This window comes from Ochlerotatus camptorhynchus, unplaced genomic scaffold (genome assembly GCF_037179485.1).
Source record: "Ochlerotatus camptorhynchus isolate MF236.1 unplaced genomic scaffold, CSIRO-AGI_Acam_v1.1 ptg000357l, whole genome shotgun sequence".
NCBI classification, from domain to species: domain Eukaryota; kingdom Metazoa; phylum Arthropoda; class Insecta; order Diptera; family Culicidae; genus Ochlerotatus; species Ochlerotatus camptorhynchus.
In genome coordinates, this window is record NW_027040845.1 from 2,105,839 (window position 1) to 2,125,732 (window position 19,894).

Consider the following 19,894-nt stretch of genomic DNA (forward strand, 5'->3'; position numbering starts at 1 on the left):
AATTTTCAAAGGAGCATTTAGAGGAGATAATTCTGAACAACATTTTAAGACAAATCTGAGATGAATTGCATGGAAATTGAAGGGAGGATTCAAAAGAATTAAAATAAAATAAAATTAACCTTCAGAGAATTATTAGAAAAAGTTTAAAATTCGAAGAGAACCTAAACTCAAATCTCATTTTTTTTTGAAGTGGTCTGCAGACAATTTCTGGACTGTTGTAAATACATTTTCAAATGACTCCCAGAGAGATGTAACCGTTTAGTTACAATGTCCTAGGTTTTAATTTGTGCATGTTGTTTTAGGAAACTGTAGTGTTTGTTTAGTGTCAGTGTTTGGTTAGTAGGATTAGTAGGATTGTAGGTAAAATTCGAGGGGGGCGACACATCTAAATCTCAAGTTTAGATGCTTAACAAATCTCCAACTAGCGAATCAATCTTCGAAAAATCTTCTTTCATTTCTCGCATCTACTTGCATCGCGCATCATCTTTTTGCAGGAAATCTTCAGAATCATCGTCAATCTTCTTTCTATCTACTCAGCGTGCACGCAGCTAGCCACAGCAAAACACAATCTTTCCTGCATCGTAGATAGAGTCGTCCCCCTCGGTAAAATTGCTGTTATTGAAAAATGTATAAATTTGTCTTAGTAGGTAGTTTGAAAATGATATTTGTTTATAAGCTTAATTGGATGTGACAGGATCGAAAGGGTGTTATAATCAACTGGGGTAGAAAAACTCAATAGGCGAAGGAGATAATATGGATGGGTGGTGATAAGCTACAAGGAAGGAAAATGGAGGAAATAATAAGGAACGAATTGAAAACTGGATGGGAAAAGGAGGGCTTTTGATAGCTGGGATGGTCAACCATTGCCCAGAAGTAAATCGGCGTTTGTGCCTAGAAGACGTGAGTGGAGTGCAAAAGTGAACCAAAGTGCAGAGAACGAACTTTTTATGTTCCTGGTGTTCATTCAGGTAACTGAATTTGACCAAAAATGATTATGGCTTGGTTTAAAACAACCATTTGTCCTTCAGGACCTTTTGTTTGGTATTCAACGGAGATCCTCACGATCGGCACTTTTCGACCAAGTCAGTCTCGACTGTCTTGGTCTAAATGTCAAGGACCTTCCACTCTCCGGCTTAATAATTGCCACAAAGGAGAGCATCCTCGGACTCGGTAGTCCTAACTGTTAAGGAGGAGGAATAAGAGATGAACTAGCTTATGGCTAAAAATCTCTATAATAAAGAAGAAAAAAAAATGTTAAGGAGGCAGACCCTTCTCGGCTCGACCAAGGTGGCCTTGTCACGGTCAGCTGATGTTCGAAGGGAGACGCCGTTGACACCGAAAAGGCTACTTCAGTAGCTGCACAGGGATTGCTATATTCCCTGGTTGCGAACCGCCATCGCAACGCGCAAACCCAAGCCTCAAACCCGCCATTGTAGTGACCACAGCTCCAGTCACCAGGCGCCATCTTCCAGACCAGTTTAAGGCACCGATCCGCCATTGTCGACGGAGTGATCAAGTCACGGACAGCCATCGCGGTCAAACAACAGCTGCCCAATATAATCACCACCAGCGAGCGCTCGCCATCGTCCAGCAAACACCCCCGGTACGTACCAAGGAAGCAGAAACCCACAGAACACACCCCATAATAGCCCAATAAAACCATCCGCACCATAGTTCCATTTTAATAAACTTTTAGACTTTTTTCACCCACACTTTAGCTTCCAATTAATTTCACAATCACGTAAGAAATCCCACAGTTTCTGCACAGTTTGTTCCGCGTACCCCTCCAAATTACCAAGTAGCATGCCGGCCCTGTGACACAGTTCAGGGGTCTCATGCTACTGAGCTAGATATCCGGGAGTCTTGGTTGAGCCACATAGGGTGAGTCTCATCTAGTCTCAGAGAATCTCAAATTTATTTTAGAAGAATTATGAAAAGAACTACATGTGTGAAGGGAAATTATTATTCTGCTACAACGCTCTTCCGACCGACCGAACCTGGTCCTCACGGATTCGCACAGCGTCATACAAGCCCTGACATTCGAGGCCCCGACTCATCCCTGGGTACAGGCGACGATGAAGTCCGCGCCACCAAACACAGTATTCTGCTGGCTTCCTGGGCACTGCGGAATACCAGGCAACTCTGAAGCTGACTTTCTGTTTGGGGCAGGACCATCTGTCCCTCGCTATACCAACGAAGTACCGTTACACGATGTCAAGCGGTGGATCGTGAGCAAAGTATGCGAAGCTTGGGACGCAAAACCGCTCCCTTTTCATCAGACGGATCAAAGGGACGACGAGGAAATGGACAGAACAGTTGAACCAGCGGGATCAGAAGATAGCGTCGCGTTTGAGGACCGGTCACAGCATGATATCGCACAATTTCGGTGGAACGCCGTGCCACAGGACTACCATAGAGGACACCATAGAGATAACTCTAAGACTAGAAGGTCCCGAAATAACGTGCTCAACTTTTTGGCTCAGCTCTGGTACTCTCTTCGGTCCCAAGCTAATCGATTCACCCCTCGAAACATAGGAAAAACCAATAACCCCTCATTTTATCTGCCAAACTTTCATATAGCGAATCCAAACAAACATTGCGTAGTACTAGAATTTCGACTAGAATGGGGTTCGTTAATCGTTTGCTTGGGACCAATAGGCTAATCAAGTAGTGAGCCAATTTAAAATCGTTAGTTTCGTATTGATTGTTGATAGTACCAGAGCTGAGCCAAAAAGTTGAGCTCGTTTCTTCGGGACCTTCTGGTCCTAGAGTTACCTCTATGGTGTCACTTTGTATAGAGATTGCTGACGTTTATCGTACGCACACTACTTCACGTATACGTATACGCAAAATGTTTTCATCGGGAAAAAATACTTCATAGCGGAAAATTTTCCCGATGAAAACAAATCACTGACACAATCATACCAACAATCAATACGAAACTAACGATTTTAAATTGGCTCACCACTTTAGTAGCCTATTGGTCCCAAGCAAGCGATTAACGTACCCTATTCTAGTTGAAATTCTATTAATACACTATGTTTGTTTTGATTCGCTATGAAAGTTTGACAGATAACATCAGGGGTGTGTGGATTTATGCAGAACATGCAGGGGTGAGTGAAATAGCTTGGGACTGCTTGGGACCGTTGTTCTGGTACTGAGTGAGCCAAAAATAATAATGATTTTCTTCGGGACCCAGTGGTCTTAGAGTTACCTCTATGATCATACTTTAGCAATCTCTATGGGAGTGAGCTGTCAGTTTGTCAGTTTAGTTTCAAACAGTGAAGTTATTATTTTGCTTTAAATCTTCTTGATGGTTAGAAAGAACCGGAACAGCAAAGTTTAAAAGTAGAATGGATTTTATTTAACGACTAGCTTGAGTGGAGTCTTGAACAGGAATGAAAAGTTTTTCACCGTTGTTTATTTAAGAAAACTTAGGTTGCTAGGGGTGACGTTCGGTCTCCAAGGAGGTGATCAGCACACTGCGTTACCGATTTACTCCAACACCCCCCCTGAATCGGTCAGTCCTAGGAGGGTCCTCAGTTCGCGGAAACGTCCAGGTTCCAGGGGCTTGGTGAACGTGTCCGCTATTTGGTTTGCTGTATCAATTGCTTCGATTTGAAGTCTTCCTTGTGCCACATGGTCGCGCAAAAAATGGTGCTTTACATCGATGTGCTTGACACGCTTGCTTTCGGTGTTTGTGGCCATTGCAATGCACCCACGGTTGTCTTCGTACACCTTGAATGCCGTGTCCGGTCGAACTTGCTTCAGGTCTTCAAGGATTCCGTGCAGCCACAGCCCTTCGGAGGCCGCGGCACTTAAAGCTGCATACTCGGCTTCACACGACGACAGTGCAACGGTTTGTTGCTTGCGGCTTGCCCAAGACACGGTGTTCCCAAAGACCTTAAAGACGAAGGCACTAACGGATTTCCTATCCTCAGCATCCGATACCCGACAAGTGCCTCGGCGTCGTCGTTTTGCTTGTACTGGAGCTTCAAGTTCTTCGTCCCCTTCACGTAACGGACCACTCTCTTCAGGGCTTGCCAGTGGGCCTCATCAGGTTGAACTTGGAAGCGCCCTAGGTATCCAACAGCGTAGCATATGTCCGGTCGAACACACAGCATCGTATACATCAGGCTGCCCAGCAATTGACGGTATGGATGCGGACACAGGATTCGCAGCTTGTGGTGGCAGGAAACAGCCTTTCTCCATTGGGGTTTTGACATGGTTACAGTCTTGCATGCCGAACTTCGTCAGCACACGGTCCACAGCAGCTTCTTGCGCCAGGTACATGCATCCGGTGGCGCGGTCGTATCGGATCTTCATTCCAAGGAAATGATTAACCACGCCGCAATCCGTCATCTGGAGCTTCTTGGAAAGAGCACGCTTGATCTCCTTCACCAGGTCCAGTCGATCGCCAGCAATGAGCAAATCGTCCACGTAGATGATTATGTATACCCCCCCTCGATCGTCGATCCTGGTATATAGACAGTAATCATGCCGGGAACGGGTAAAGCCGAAATCCAGTAGAAGGTCGTTTAGCTTGTTGTTCCAACAGCGGGGGCTTTGCTTGAGTTCGTACAGCGATCGATCCAGCTTGCAAACGAAGTTCGGCGGTGCTGCAACTCCTTCGGGTATGGCCATGTAGACGTCTTCTTCAAGCTCACCGTAGAGGAATGCGGTCTTCACATCGAGTTGGTGAACGTGCATCCTTCGGTGGGTTGCTACAGCAAGAACGGTTCGTATCGTGGCTAACTTTGCTACGGGGGAATATGTTTCGTTGTAGTCGACTCCGGGCTTCTGTTGGAATCCCTTCGCCACCAAGCGCGCCTTGTAACGGATCGGTTCGCCATGCTCGTCCGGCTTGATTCGGAAGACCCATTTCGATTTGAGCGGAACCACACCAGCAGGGCATCTCACCAATCGCCAAGCATGGTTGTCCGCTAGCGACTGCAGTTCCTCACGGACCGCTTGCTGCCAAAGAGCTTCGTCGGCTCGTCCAGCGATCTCCTTGTACGCCTCCGGGACATCGAAGATCGAACGCTCGGCCTCATCTCGTCCAACGGAACCGTCAAATAGTACATCGGAAACGTTATGGGGAACATCTGCAGAATGGGATTGCGCGGCAGTGAAAATTTTTCCAACCAGAAATTCTTTCAACTTACCGGGGAGTCTGCGCTCCCGTTCGCTGCGCCTCGGGGTTTCCATTTTGAGGTTTGAACCACGGTCTAGTTGCGAAGGGAGCGCTCCGGTTTCTTCAACACCGTCGTCTTCAACCTCGCCTTCTTCATCATCAGTTAGGATGTCGTCATGTTGAGCCACCATCGGCTCATCGGGTTGAACGGACTGTTCAGGGGTTTGCACGTCTTCCTCATCTTGATCCTCGAACTCGTACGGAGCAACAACCAAAGGAGTTTCGTCACGGATCTGGGTGGCAAACGGAAAACTGTTTTCATCGAACTTGACATCTCTGGCTAGGAATAACTGCTTCTTCTCTTTGTTCCACAGGCGGTAGGCGTTCGGCGCATAGCCGATCATCACAGCAGGCTTGCTTTTCGAATCCAGTTTCTTCCTTTGTGCCGTGGACACCCAAGCAAATGCTTTACAGCCGAACACACGTAGTTTACTAACGTCCGGCTTGTGACCAGTCCACATTTCCGCAGGAGTCTTCCAATCAGATACCGCGGTGGTTGGACTTCTGTTCGTCAGGTATACCGCCGCTAGAACTGCTTCATTCCACAGATTCTTCGGAGTTTGGGCTTCAATCAGCATCGCACGCATCTTTTCGACGATTGTCCGATTGAACCTTTCGGACACTCCATTCTGCTGTGGTGTGTACGCTGCGGTTGGATCGACTTGGATCCCCTTGGAAACGTACCAATCACGCTGGTCATTGGAGCAATACTCGCGCCCTTGGTCGACAGTCAGCTTCGAAATCGAATGTCCCAGAGCGGCACTCGCCATGGCCTCGTACTCTCGAAACTTCTGGAACACCTCGGACTTCTTCTTGATGGGATATACTACTGCAAAGTGCGTGTAATCATCAATAAAGGTGACGAAGTACCGAGAATCATCCCAAGCCGCTGGTGTAATTGGACCGCACACATCGGAGTGCACTCGTTCTAGAGGTCTTGTAGCACGGACTCTAGTACCCGTGAATGGTTCTCGGCACTGCTTTCCGAGAACACAAACATCACAAAAATCCAATTTATCTGGTTTCTCGGGAATACCTGTTACCATGCCATGCTTCGCGAGTGTCTGCAAACTCTTGCTCCCCAAATGAGCCAGTCGACGATGCCACAGGTTACCAGTCACAGCTCCACACATGTTGGCCGCCACCGTATCGACACGGAGATCGAGCTCGTAAAAATCGCCCCGCATGGGACATCTCGCAATCAGGTCACGACCTTGCTTCATGATCGCTTCCTTTTTCGTGAATGTGACATCAAGATCCGCTTTTGCCATCTTCTTCACAGATAGCAAGTTCGCTCGAAGATCTGGTACGAAGAGGACGTTCTTCAAGCTGATATAGTTACCTTCCTTGTTGACGCCGTTGATCGTGCCACTGTGCCGGGAAATCAGGGATTGATCATCCTTCGCCACGTTTATGACGACAGGGTGCTTCAGCTTCGTGAGGGTGATCGTAGTGTGCTGTGCTCGAAGAAAGACATGGAAAATTTTCAGCCGTCAATTTTTGCTCCGTTTTTTCTCGACTTTTGTGAAGTTGTAATTAGATTTCGCTTATGCTCCCGCTCCAGAAATTTGTGGCATCGCGAGTGATAGTTTTTAAGTTCAGTTTATTTATGCGTTGTATGATTTTATGAGCGGTCGCTTCGTGTTTGCGTCAAGGAGCAATTGACTATATTAAACCTGAGGATTGATCCCCGTAAGGCGGGTCTATGATCGGAACTACTACACCAAACGTGACAGAGCTGCTTGCAAAGGATTCACTTGGACTGATTTGGTGAGATTGTTCCTTTTTTTACTTTTATCAATTTAAACTTAATTTCTATGAATCCGTAGCATTTGGAATCATTTGATTCGGATGAGACTTAACTTTCATCCTATGGATTTTAGACATCCTATTTTTTTAGGAGACATCCTACTAAATACGTGCCATCTACAAAGCAGGAATTGCTTTGATGATGGAAGTGTACACGCAGTACCAATATACATTTTATATCGGTACTACGTGTATGCGGGGCGTGTTGTAAGTTCATGCATTGTTTCTTCTCATTGTAGACAGCGAATAACGAATAGCGAGCAAGGGCGCTATAACCTAGGCGAATACAGCATTCCCTCCGTATAGGTTACGTCCGCACACCGCTCTCTGTTGTCCTTCGACTGAGGTCGGCTGGATCGATTGAGGGATGGCAGTGGGTTGGCGATGCCGTCCACGCTTGTACGGAGGGAGGACTGTACGCTCGAACACAAGGGGTAAATACCTGTGTTCCATCCCAGGAGATCGGACAACCAAGGAGTGTACATTAACTTTCTTAGCTCTGTCACTCCCAACGATTTATATAGCCTATTTTCAAATCCTGCATACGGAGTGGTTGGTACGGTATGTCCCCGCTCTTTGATTACCTGTGGATTAAATGTTAACCACTGTCTATACTTATTAAGTAGACATGGAAAACATTCACTTCCACAAAAATTAACCAAACGCTACACAGTAGGCCTGGCCGCTTTATTGTTTGTTTCACATCCTTGATGTGCAGCAGGCATTAATAATGACAAGAAAAATGATAGATGTATCATTTTCCAGGATTCTTTCAAGTACTGGCTGTGTATGTGTAGACTAGACTAGACTAGACAGGGTGCTTCAGCTTCGTGAGGTCGGCGAAACAGTGCTTCACATTCACAAGGTGGTCCGAGGCTCCGAAATCCAGCTTAAAGGAAACTGCTCCCTCGTCCTTTGTTTGGGAGCATCTCCCGGTCATAAAAGCCACCGCCTTACCTCCAGCAGCAGCGTTAGCTTCAGCGCGCCCATCTGTCTTCAACTTCACACGACAGTCCTTGGCCTTGTGCCCCTTCTTCTGGCAACGGTTACACTTTCCGGTGAACTTACCAGGCTTCTGCTTCGATCCTTGGAATGCTGCAGGTTTCTCTTGGCAGGAATCCGCTGCCCGGTCGGTTTTCTTGAGCTCCTCGGCAAGAAGGCGCTCGCGAACAACATCCAGTTTTAGGTTTTCCTCACCTAGATTTTCCAGTGCCGTAACCAACGGATCGAACGACTCGGGAGGGGTAGCAAACAGCTGGGACACAATATCGTTCTCTTCAAGCTTCGCTCCGGCCAGCTTCAGTTTCGGATCAGCTCTTCGAAGGTTTTCAGGTGATCTTTCACAGACGAACCTTCCATCATTCGTAGCTTCGCAAGTTGCTTCCTGACGAATGTCTGCGACGAGGCGGACTTCTTGGCGTAGGCGGATTCAAGGCTCATCCACATCTCCTTGGACGTCTCCTTGTCCCGCACCAAATGCAGCAAATCGTCATGAACAAATGACGTCAGCAGGAACGCCGCCTTACCGTCATCTTCCTGGAACTTCGTGAGCTCGGCCGCTTCCATCGGAGGATCCTTCTTGATGATATCCAACAGCTTCACGGACTTCAGATACTTCTCCACTCGAAATTGCCAATTGTCGAAACCGGTGCCCGAGAACTGCGGGATCCCGTGGACCAAATCCTTGCGTGAGTCGCCCATAACCTCTTGATGGTTAGAAAGAACCGGAACAGCAAAGTTTAAAAGTAGAATGGATTTTATTTAACGACTAGCTTGAGTGGAGTCTTGAACAGGAATGAAAAGTTTTTCACCGTTGTTTATTTAAGAAAACTTAGGTTGCTAGGGGTGACGTTCGGTCTCCAAGGAGGTGATCAGCACACTGCGTTACCGATTTACTCCAACAAATCTTGATTTAAAAATCGAGATGAAAGTGTGTGGGTTCGAAAAAAATATCGCTGTGCTCAGAAAACGAAGCTCTTTCAGATTATATATAAAACCGATATATTTTTTTCAAAATTAAAGAACCCAATTGTCTAAGAATAAAACAAAGAAGAAGATACTTTTCATGTACGAGGTTTGCTGATACCAAGAGGAAATAAATGAGCTCTCTTCTGTTGCTACTATTGACCGGACTAGTTGTATCTTTTTATTAAAAAGAAGGATATTACAGGCTGGAGGGACATCCGTTCCGCCATAGGTAGTATTGCCAACAATCAATACGAAACTAACGATTTTTAATTGGCTTGACTAGCCTATTGGTCCCAAGCAAATCGATTACGTACCCCATTCTAGTCAACATTCTAGTACCACACTATGTTCGTTTTGCCATGTGGTACACTGAAAAATTGCAATAGCAGGTTTGTCACCAAAGTTTTCGAGCCGCTCCGTCTGTCACTTCGTTTGTGGGTGAACCAGTGTCGGTGTTGGTGCCCAGTGGTTTCAACAGCATGTCAAATGGAATTGAAATCCAAAAATTTCATCAGTTTTGGAGCACTGGAACTATTCTAAATAAGTGCGATTACATTAGCGAAAATCGACATCTTAGCGGCCCTCGGTGCTATTTTGTATGGGAGCGAGTTCAATGAAGTTATCCAGTACCATACCATCCAGGATGCATCATATATCAACCATTGCATACTTTACGGCGTAAATCGAGCAAAAACATTCAAATCAAAACATTCAACCATAAATGATATTACATATAATTTAACCATAGAGGTAACTCTAAGACCACTGGGTCCCGAAGAAAATCATTATTATTTTTGGCTCACTCAGTACCAGAACAACGGTCCCAAGCAGTCCCAAGCTATTTCACTCACCCCTGCATGTTCTGCATAAATCCACACACCCCTGATGTTATCTGTCAAACTTTCATAGCGAATCAAAACAAACATAGTGTAGTAATAGAATTTCAACTAGAATAGGGTACGTTAATCGTTTGCTTGGGACCAATAGGCTACTAAAGTGGTGAGCCAATTTAAAATCGTTAGTTTCGTATTGATTGTTGTAACTATTTTGTATGGGAGCGAGTTCAATGAAGTTATCCAGTACCATACCATCCAGCATGCATCATATATCAACTATTGCATACTTTACGGCGTAAATCGAGCAAAATCATTCAAATCAAAACATTCAATCATTAATGATATTACATATAATTTAACCATGTATGATGGAAAACCAAGTGAAATACCATTCCAGTTCTCACCAAGAATATTCCAGAATATTAAAACAAGGCATTGAAACATTAAGACATCATGGCTAATTGTTTTCAAAATCGTCTGATTGTTTTTTTTTTACTTTAGAGTGAAGTTCTTCAAAGAAATTTGAAAATTCTTTTACAAATACATGCTCTAGAATATTCTTGATGAAGTGGAACTAGAATGGCATTTCACTTGGTTTTCCCATTATACATGGAGTTACCTATATGGTATGGTACTGTATAACTTCATTGACATAAGGGAGCGTGCTGTCAATTTGTTAGTTTTGTGTCAAACAGTGAAGTGGATGTTTTGCTTTATATATTTTGATTTAAAAATCGAGATGGAAGTCTACGGTTTCGAAAAAAATATCGTTGTGCTCAGAAAACGAAGCCCTTTTAGACGATATATTTTTTCAAAATTAAAGAACCCAATTGCGGTCCTCTTTTGCCGGTGAAAACCTCTACACTGCTTCAAAAGGCTTTACTATTCCATTGAAGTGTTGATTTATTGTTGAGTCATTCTACCTGAGAGTTAGAAAAAAAATGCATTCGGGCAGCCCCATCAAAAACTGTATGCATTCCAATTAGGCAGTGTTCGGATATATACTGTGAAAAACAAAACCTACATCGTTTTCTACTCTGCGTTTCCTCGCTAGATTATGTCTAGATCTACAAACAGTGTTTATTTTAAAGTTTTCTCTCGTTTCAGTTACTTGGGATGGCATGGTATAATAAGTAATTTCCACCTTGTTGTTTTGCATCGATAAAAAAGGTACAAAAAATATACTTCCACAATTTTGCACATAAATACTCTCTACAACGATCACTTAAGCAAGAACAATCTATACAACACGGAAGGATCAATAAATTAAAATTGTACACAATATAGGTCGGCTCGCAATATTTTACAACTCAGTATGGAGGATCACACTGAAAAAAAAAAATGCCTACACAAACTTGTCGGAAAATTATCCTAATCAGCCAATTACGTAATCTGTATCCTTTGGCTTGCGGCTGAGTTTTCGAGTCTCGAGAACTTAACGATTTCTATAAAATAAATAATTTATAAATACTTTCGATGCAATGTTTAGCAGCTAGACTACATTCAGGGAACTTTGATACTCGCAACAACCTGGTACAACCTTCTTCTCTGTTGCACCTCGATGCTAAATAAAAACTTCGGGAAGATCTCTCGCTAGTTTCGGCTGCTTTCGGTATGATGAGTTTTGGCTTTCAATGGCTTGTTTTGTTTGTTTTCCTAGTAAATTCTATGTCGCTGATAATAAATAATACTATCGGTTTTCTGGTAGTTCGTACTGTATTGGTTCACGGCCCAGAATAAATGCAAAACCTGGTCGTCATCGTTGGCGTCGCCGGCCGCGCAGGCGAATCACGAGCAGGCGCACTCGGTGACTCGCATGTTACTCCAGGTGGAAACCTTCAGTCGTTGAGGATTCTTTGGATCGGCATGCAGGACGTCAATGTGATCCAATCGGGACGGAGCACAGCACGGTTTTGGGACGTCATACTTGACGTGCTCGTGCAGCAAGCTTTGGATCAGTGCATGGTGACTAGCGGGATTGAACTTCGACGGACACCGACCCCGACAGAAGCCAGCATCGAACAATTTGGGTTGGATGATGAAGTCGAACCCTTCGATGTCGCGGAAGTCCACCAGTAGTGGATGGCGGCAGCAGCGTTTGTTGTTCGGTGTGCAGGAGGTCGATTTGGGCGGCGAGAGGTAGTCACGCATGGTTGGCTTGTAGCGCTGATGTACCTTGGAGCGCTTTTCACGCTGCACGAGCTTTCCCACCACGTTGAGCACCGGCGTCTCTTCGTAGCTGCTGAAGAACGGAGACGAATCGTGGATGACAAAGATGCCATTGTTGTAGCAATTTTCACAGTAGATTTCTAATCCGAGATTCTTGCGCGATCCATCGAGCCACGTGCGCACGGCTTCGTCCAGTGGTAATTGGAACCACTTTTTGTCGTTGAGCGTAAGGTCCGACACGCCGATCGTTTTCGATGTCAGCCAGTGTCGCTCGTAGGGTTCAACCAGTTGGTAGATGTGTAAATTGACACTTTTCCCTGCCCGCTGGTGCCCGGTATTGGCACCGACCGACGACGCGTCACCCCCAATGCCGTTGTTTTGGTTGTTGTGCTTGAATTTGACTCTGCCTCCGCGCCGACGGTGATGCACTGGGTTATGCTCCTCGGCGGCAATTGCTGATGGCTGTTGTTGATGTTTACTGTTCGTAATTGTGCTGTGCTCGCTGTTTTGTCTTCTGGTTAACATTATGTTTAGTGATGATTCTTCAATGTTCTCCGGTGAGATTGGCGGAAGCTCCGACTGATGGTGCCGCTGGTGCTGATGATGCTGACTGCCACTGCTGGATGGATCGTTGTGCATGGAGGGCGAAGTTAGACCGGCGAGTTCACCGGTGGTTGCGTTTCTGGTTGGTATATCGAACCGGATATAGACCAGATCGTAGTTGTTGTTCAGAGATCGCTTGCGCCGTAGATTCTGGTGATTCAGCTTGGGATCTGGAAGAAACATGGAAAACAATGGTTGGTTACAGATTTGTTTGCAAGATAGATATTCGGAATATTCATAATGTGTAGTTCTGCCCACTGGTGGCACGAGTACTGGGCTTTAAATTTTTTTCATAACACTTGATACTTTTCGCAATGACGAAGACACACAAAAACAAACTGGCAAGCGGAAGAAACGTCGTGAAATTTTCACATAAAGAAGCGGCGCGCGACATAAATTTATGTCATGTAGAATGTTGCTGATTTCTCGCTAATTATTGCATTTATTTGATGTTTATAGCATTGAATTAAAAGATATGGATACTAAGCACTGATGAGCATAGATGTTATAATTATACATAAATAAGGGAGTTGATAATTTACTGTCACACGCAAGCCTGCAGCCAAAATTTCATTATTATAAACTGTTTGAAAAAGAATCGGTTGCGTCATTTTTCCTATTCTCTATCTCCGCCGTTTGCTTGAAATGTAGTTATACACGACCACCCGAGTGCTGGCTGTTTTGTTTTGCTCTGGACGATGGTTTTGCATAAAATGTATCTGTTGCCACCTCTGGTTCTGCCTTTTCCGTATGCTGTTCTTCTTTATTTTATGCAATTTAGTCTTAACTGGAAATTTAGCTACTTTTATTTCTTCAAGCGCTTTCATGGTTTGAAATTACTATTTAGGTCAGGGGCCTCCCTTAGCTCAGTCGGTAAAGGCGCAGCTACAAAGCAAGACCATGCTGGAGGTGGCTGGGTTCAATTCCCGGTCCCGGTCTAGGAATTTTCCGGGTTGGAAAATTTCTCGACTTCCCTGGGCATAGAGAAGTATGATTGGACTTGCCATACAATTATACCAATGCAAAAATGGTACAGGCATCGAAAGCTCTCAATTAATAACTGTGGGAAGTGCATCTGGAACACTAAGTTGAGAGCACGCAATAAGCTAATATGCGATATGCAATAGGCTTGAAATGCGAAGAAGAACACTCAAAAAATTTCACACGTTTGATCGAAGTGTTTAAACACTTGATTTTTTAAATGCAGAATCACATTTACTTTAAGTGTATTTCACCTTGGTTCGATGTGTTATACACGTTAATTTAGAGTGTTTCAAACTTTGAAATGTTGAAAAATTTTCACTTTCTATTCAAGTGTATTGCACATTGAATCAAGCTACTGTTCAAAACAGATGGATTTAAAGTGTTTTGCATTTCAATACGATGTGAATTGCTTGCTCAGAAAGGTAAAAATCGAAAACAAGAGTTGTGACTTTATCCTATTAACCCGCCTCATATATGAGAACAACCCTGGCACAGTGAGATAGAACGAAGACTCCGGCAGCAGCACACCCCAACAGTCCATGATCGAATCCCAAATCAGACCCATTAAAAAGATATGTGAAAGCTCTGGCGTCTGGCAGTTTTGATTATATATTTGTCGTTTCAATTTTTAGAGTCGGTAAAGTAGAAGTCGATAAAGTAGAATATTGTAGAATATTGAACTATGGTGTGCAAAGCTATTGATATCACCATATGAGACACATAGAATCCAAGTGTGTCACAATTCAAATCCATAGTGTTCAGGCATGGTTCATAGCATAAGATTCACACATGAAATGGATTTTTTTTTTTTTTTTTTTTTTTTTTTTTTCATTTGGTTTGTTTTTTTCGTCGATCTTGTTTTCCGTGCTGAGCACCAATGCTACCGACGTGCCAGGAAGGCAGCTCCCACACCTTTTTTTTTTTTTTTTTTTTTTTATACAGGGGGGAATCTGCTCACAGACACCTGAGAAGGAACTCAGGGTGTGGGGATGGGAGAATTTCACTCCCGACCCACTAAACCTTACCCTTACCTGGACCCTACCTATCGACCCATCAACTCATGAACCGGGGACCAACGGCTTTACTTCCCATCCGAAGGAAGGCGTGATCAGAGATGTTATGCCTCAGAACATCCCGGCGGCGCCGACTGGGATTGAACCCAGGCCTGCTGGGGTGAGAGGTAATCACGCTTACCACTACACCACCGGCGCCGTTACATGAAATGGATGTGTTTCACAATAAGCGCACAACGGCGCCGGTGGTGTAGTGGTAAGCGTGATTATCTCTCACCCCAGCAGGCCTGGGTCCAATCCCAGCCGGCGCCGCCGGGATGTTCTGAGGCATAACATCTCTGATCACGCCTTCCTTCGGATGGGAAGTAAAGCCGTTGGTCCCCGGTTCATGAGTTGATGGATCGATATTTAGGGTCCAGGTGTGGGAGCTGCCTTCCTGGCACGTCGGTAGCATTGGTGCTCAGCACGGAAAACAAGATCGACGGAAAAAAACAAACCAAAGGCACAATAAGCGCAAAATTAAGTGTGAGACAAGTGGCGTGTGGAATTTTTTGAGTGAAGAATAAGAAGAAGCCAAGGTAAGTAAATAAATCAAACCATTTCACACGACATCAGCATTTATAAAAAAAAACCCAAAACAGCAGTAAAGGAGTCAAAACAATGTGAATGCCATAGGGTAGGTGTACCAGTTATTGCTATACGTTTCTATTATGGTGTGTTCCAATTATGGCCTATGGAATTCCATGTCTGACGCCATTTTAAAATTCAAGATGGTGGCTTCCGATTAGAGAAAAACTCGGAAATACTGTGAAATACCCGAGGGGGACGAAAATAATGTGTTCTACATTTCTTTTAACGAATTTCAATAAAGTTTGCTTAATTTTCTCGATTTTGTTTTGGATGAATTCGATTCGTTATGAATTAACGCGTGCCTTTCGATATTATCCGATTTCATCCACTATTCATCGATAATCTTGAATGTGTTATAATTATCGAGCATTATGCTGATATTATTTTTAGTGTGTAGCGTGATGTGAACTGTCACTTCCTGAGCACCTGCACGGTTAGAAAAAAGTACCCAAAATTAAGTTCTTTTCACTCATCTCGGCACTATAGTGCAGGAACCCAAAAGTAGGTAAAGCAGGTCAAAGTAATTTTCATTTACTTATGTGCAGTTCGTATGGAATTTTCCACTGGCTTTTTAACCAAAAGTAAGTTAGTTGTACCCAACAGTAGGTAAATATGATTATACTCAACGTTGGGTTCCCACACTTTACTACCCCTATTGGGTGGTTTTGCTCCTTCGTTTTTGACAACATTAGAAGGAGAAAAGGAGACAAACTAGTCAAAAGTAAGTAAAAGTGAACTGGCCGTTGGGTACTTTTTTCTTACCGTGTGCTTTTGTGATTGTTTCAAGCTTCAAGTTCCAACTCTGTGGAAGCAACGAAAATATCTGCACGGAGGGTTGGTGACCTAATTGACTACCGGCATTGATAGCCAAACATGAACAAACCATAGATGCCGTGTCGGTGCTTATGTTCACCGGATGCCAGGGTTGTCCAAATCGTATTCCGTGATCTCGAAGCGAGTATACCCAAGGCAAAGATGAATGCAGTTCCTCTTTTTTAAGTAGAAGACTTCCTTTACATGATGGTTATGTTGGATTGTGTGGGGGCATGCCTTGAATTCCTAGCAATCATCGATAGAAGTCATTGTTTACAAAAGCTGTTACGCACTACCTCCAGCTCTATCCATAGCTTTTTTTTAAAGAAAAGATTTTCGAACTCGACCAACAATACAGAAGGGCGGATCAAACAAATTGTAAGGACTGTATCTCGCATACCGAAGCTCACCTAACCAATCGAACACCACTATCGAATAGCAAAAAAATTCCCCTACCTGATGGTGTTGTTGGATTGGCAAGACAACGGTTTACGAGGAAAGAACAATAAAAGTTTGATTACAAAAGCTTATTTGCCTTTTTGTATTGTTGGTCGAGATTTCGCTATGTTCTTCTTTCCTTTATTTAACGTCGGTCTCTCTTCTGCAATCTAGTGCCAATCGCCGACGGACATCGATTGCCATCCATTGACGGCAATCGAATGTGCAGGAAGGCAGGGGGCGACACATCTAAATCTCAATTCTAGATGCTCAACAAATCTCACACTAGCGAATCAATCTTCGAAAAATCTTCAATCATTTCTCCCATCTACTTGCATCTCACATCATTTTTATGCTGGAAATCTTTAGAATTGTCATCAATCTTCTTTCTATCTACTCAGTGTGCATGCAGCTAACCACAGCAAAACACAATGTTCCTGCATCGTAGATAGAGTCGCCCCGCTCGATTCAAACACAGATAGGCCGGGACCAACGGCTTTACCAACCGGTGGAAACTAACGATTTTAAATTGGCTCACTACTTGACTATCCTATTGGTCCCAAGCAAATCGATTAACGTACCCTATTCTAGTCAACATTCTAGTACTGCACTATGTTTGTTTTGATGAACTACACTGAAAAAAACCCACACGTTCCATTCATGTGTTTTCAAATATGAATTTTGCCAATTGCCAGTCACCATGATATAATGTGGATTTCATTCGCATTTCATGGGATCAATGTTGTTTGCAATTATATGTCCCAGCTGTCGGTGAAATCAAAACAAATCACACCATAATTTCGTGTGGTTAGTTATTGAAATTCATGGGATCTCAGTATAGGATCTGCGCTACTGTTTTCTACTATCGTATTTAACGTGTATGGTACATGGATCTCATCAGTAGCAGGACGAGTGTCGAACAAAGTATTAAACAAAGTAACAATCAATGCTAATGTATGTTACTGCTAAAGTTATGACCCTTACGAGAGTTTACAGGTACCCCACAATATTAATTTACGGTTTAATTTACTGACAATAATTACTTTTCCCAGTAGCAATCAATTTGTCAGCAGGTGTGAAGTAGTTGGTCAGTTCTATCTGAAAGAAAACTTTATTTTTGGCTTCATTAGAGAGATTTTCAGCCATTGGCTGGATCATCTTTCCAACAGAAAACTGATCAGGAATGGTGAGTAAATCCTATTTAATGACTGAGAATAATCTCCTGGTGTAGTGATGTGATTGGAGAGAGCTGCAGTGTTTTTTATTATCTTTTATGAATTAATAATGAAAAAATAATCATTAAATGAAATGCAATATTGCTGGGATAAGTTTTGATCCCTTATCAAAAGTAAGCAACACGAGCCAGCTATATTCGAAAATATGCTTTTGAATGAAGGAAATTTGATGATTAAGTGTCAGACTGTCGATAACAAAATGTGAGACACGTGAAATCCAAGTGTATCACAATTGAACTTATAGTGGTCGGGAATAATTTTTATTATCAGTTTCACACATGAAATGGATGTGTTTCGCTATTTGCGCAAATCGAAGTGTGGAACACATAAAGGTAACGTGTGATTTTTTTTAAGTGTATGAAAGTTTGACAGACAAAATGAGGGGTTCGTGGATTTTCCTATGTTTCGAGGGGTGCATCGAATAGCTTGGGACCGAAGATAGTACCAGAGCTGAGCCAAAAAGTTGAGCACGTTTCTTCGGGAGCTTCTGGTCTTAGAGTTACCTCTATGGCTTTACTTCCTTTCTGAAGGAAGACGTGACCAGAGATTTTTATGCCTGAGAAAAATCCCACCGACCTCGGCTGGGATTGAACCCAGACCCACTGGGGTAAGAAAGCAGTCACGCTTTCCACTACACCACCGGCACCGGCTTTCGCGATGTCCCTTCGTTATAAACAAACGGGTGTCACCGTTACTTGTCATGATAATTATAGAGATGTGATCCGATAACAGAGATGTGAACGATACAAACAGATATTATCCGTTTTTAGAGATTTAAGCTCGAAGATATCGGATATAATCGATAAAATGGATTTGTCCGACTATGAATCGATTCATCGAACTTTAGAGTTACACAGCAAAAAAAGTTGTTGAATATTACATCGAAACTGCTGCAACCAGGTCAATCCATCGGTTGTGTAATATCACATTGTACGATGTACATCGATTTTGCGAACAAAATTACATCCATTGATGTAATATTGTATCTGCTTTTTGCTATTACATCATTATTTCATACATCAGCTTGAATTACGTTGATCGATATTACATTTTTTTTTTGCTGTGTAGTTTTTGCAACATTTGATTAAATCTGGGACTTTCGTCCCCTTCGGAAATACCCCACAATATAGATAATTTTGGAATCGGGGTGACGTGTAGACTGCGGAAATATATGTCTGACGCCATTTTGAAATTCCAGATGGTGGCTTCCTATTAGAGAAAATCTTGTAAATACAGTCAACTCTCCTCAACTCAATGTCCACTAACTCGATATCGAGTTATAGAACTTAAAGAAGTTATTGGTTCTCAAAATGGCGTCACATAGATTTCCTGTTCCTACGCGTCACCTTGATTTCAAAAATATCCATATTGAGGGCAATTTGATAGTATTTTTCAGTATGTATACAACCGGAAGCCACCATCTTGATTTTCAAAATTTATTCAGACATGGGTCTCCGGTCCCTACACTTCACCCCGATTCCAAAAATATCCATATTTTGGGCAATTTGGCAGTATATCCCAGTTTTTCTCTAACCGGAAGCCGCCATCTTTTATTTCAAAATGGCGTCCGACACGAGGGGGCATTTCTCGCATATACTTGCATCGCGCATCATCTTTTTGCAGGAAATCTTCAGAATCGTCATCAATCTTCTTTCTATCTACTCAGCGTGCGAGCAGCTAGCCACAGCACAACACAACCTTTCCTGCAGCGTAGATAGAGTCGCCCTCCTCGGTCCGACATGGCTTTTCGGTCCTTACACGTCACCCCGATTCCAAAATTATCTATACTGTGGGGTATTTCACAGTATTTCCGAGTTTTTCTCTAATCGGAAGCCACCATCTTGCATTCTAAAATGGCGTCAGACGGGTTTCCGGTCCCTACACGTCACCCTGGTTCCAAAAATACCCATATTGTGGGTAATTAGGCAGTATTTCCCAGTTTTTATTTAACACGTCACCCAGATTAAAAAAAACTTATATTGTTGGGTATTTGACAGTATTTTTCTGTTTTTCTCTAACCGGAAGATGCCATCTTGGATATCAAAATGGCGTCAGACATGGATTTCTAGTCCCTACACGTAAGCACGATTCCAAGAATACCCATATTGTGGGGAATTTGAGAGAATTTCCAAGTTGTTCTTTATCCTGAAGTGGTCATTTTGTATTTCAAAATGGCGTCAGACATAGATTTTTGGTCCCTAC

At 43.3% G+C, this 19,894-nt stretch overlaps 1 protein-coding gene across 1 annotated transcript in view; it reads right to left on the minus strand.

Moving 5' to 3' along the window:
- Positions 1-10,855: 10,855 nt before the first annotated feature.
- mav (maverick) overlaps positions 10,856-19,894 on the minus strand; it is a 113,192-nt gene continuing 104,153 nt past the window's right edge. The window contains exon 3 of the mRNA XM_065231513.1: positions 10,856-12,749. Coding sequence (XP_065087585.1) covers positions 11,596-12,749 — 1,154 coding nt within the window. The 3' untranslated portion in view covers positions 10,856-11,595. The remainder of the gene's footprint in view (positions 12,750-19,894) is intronic.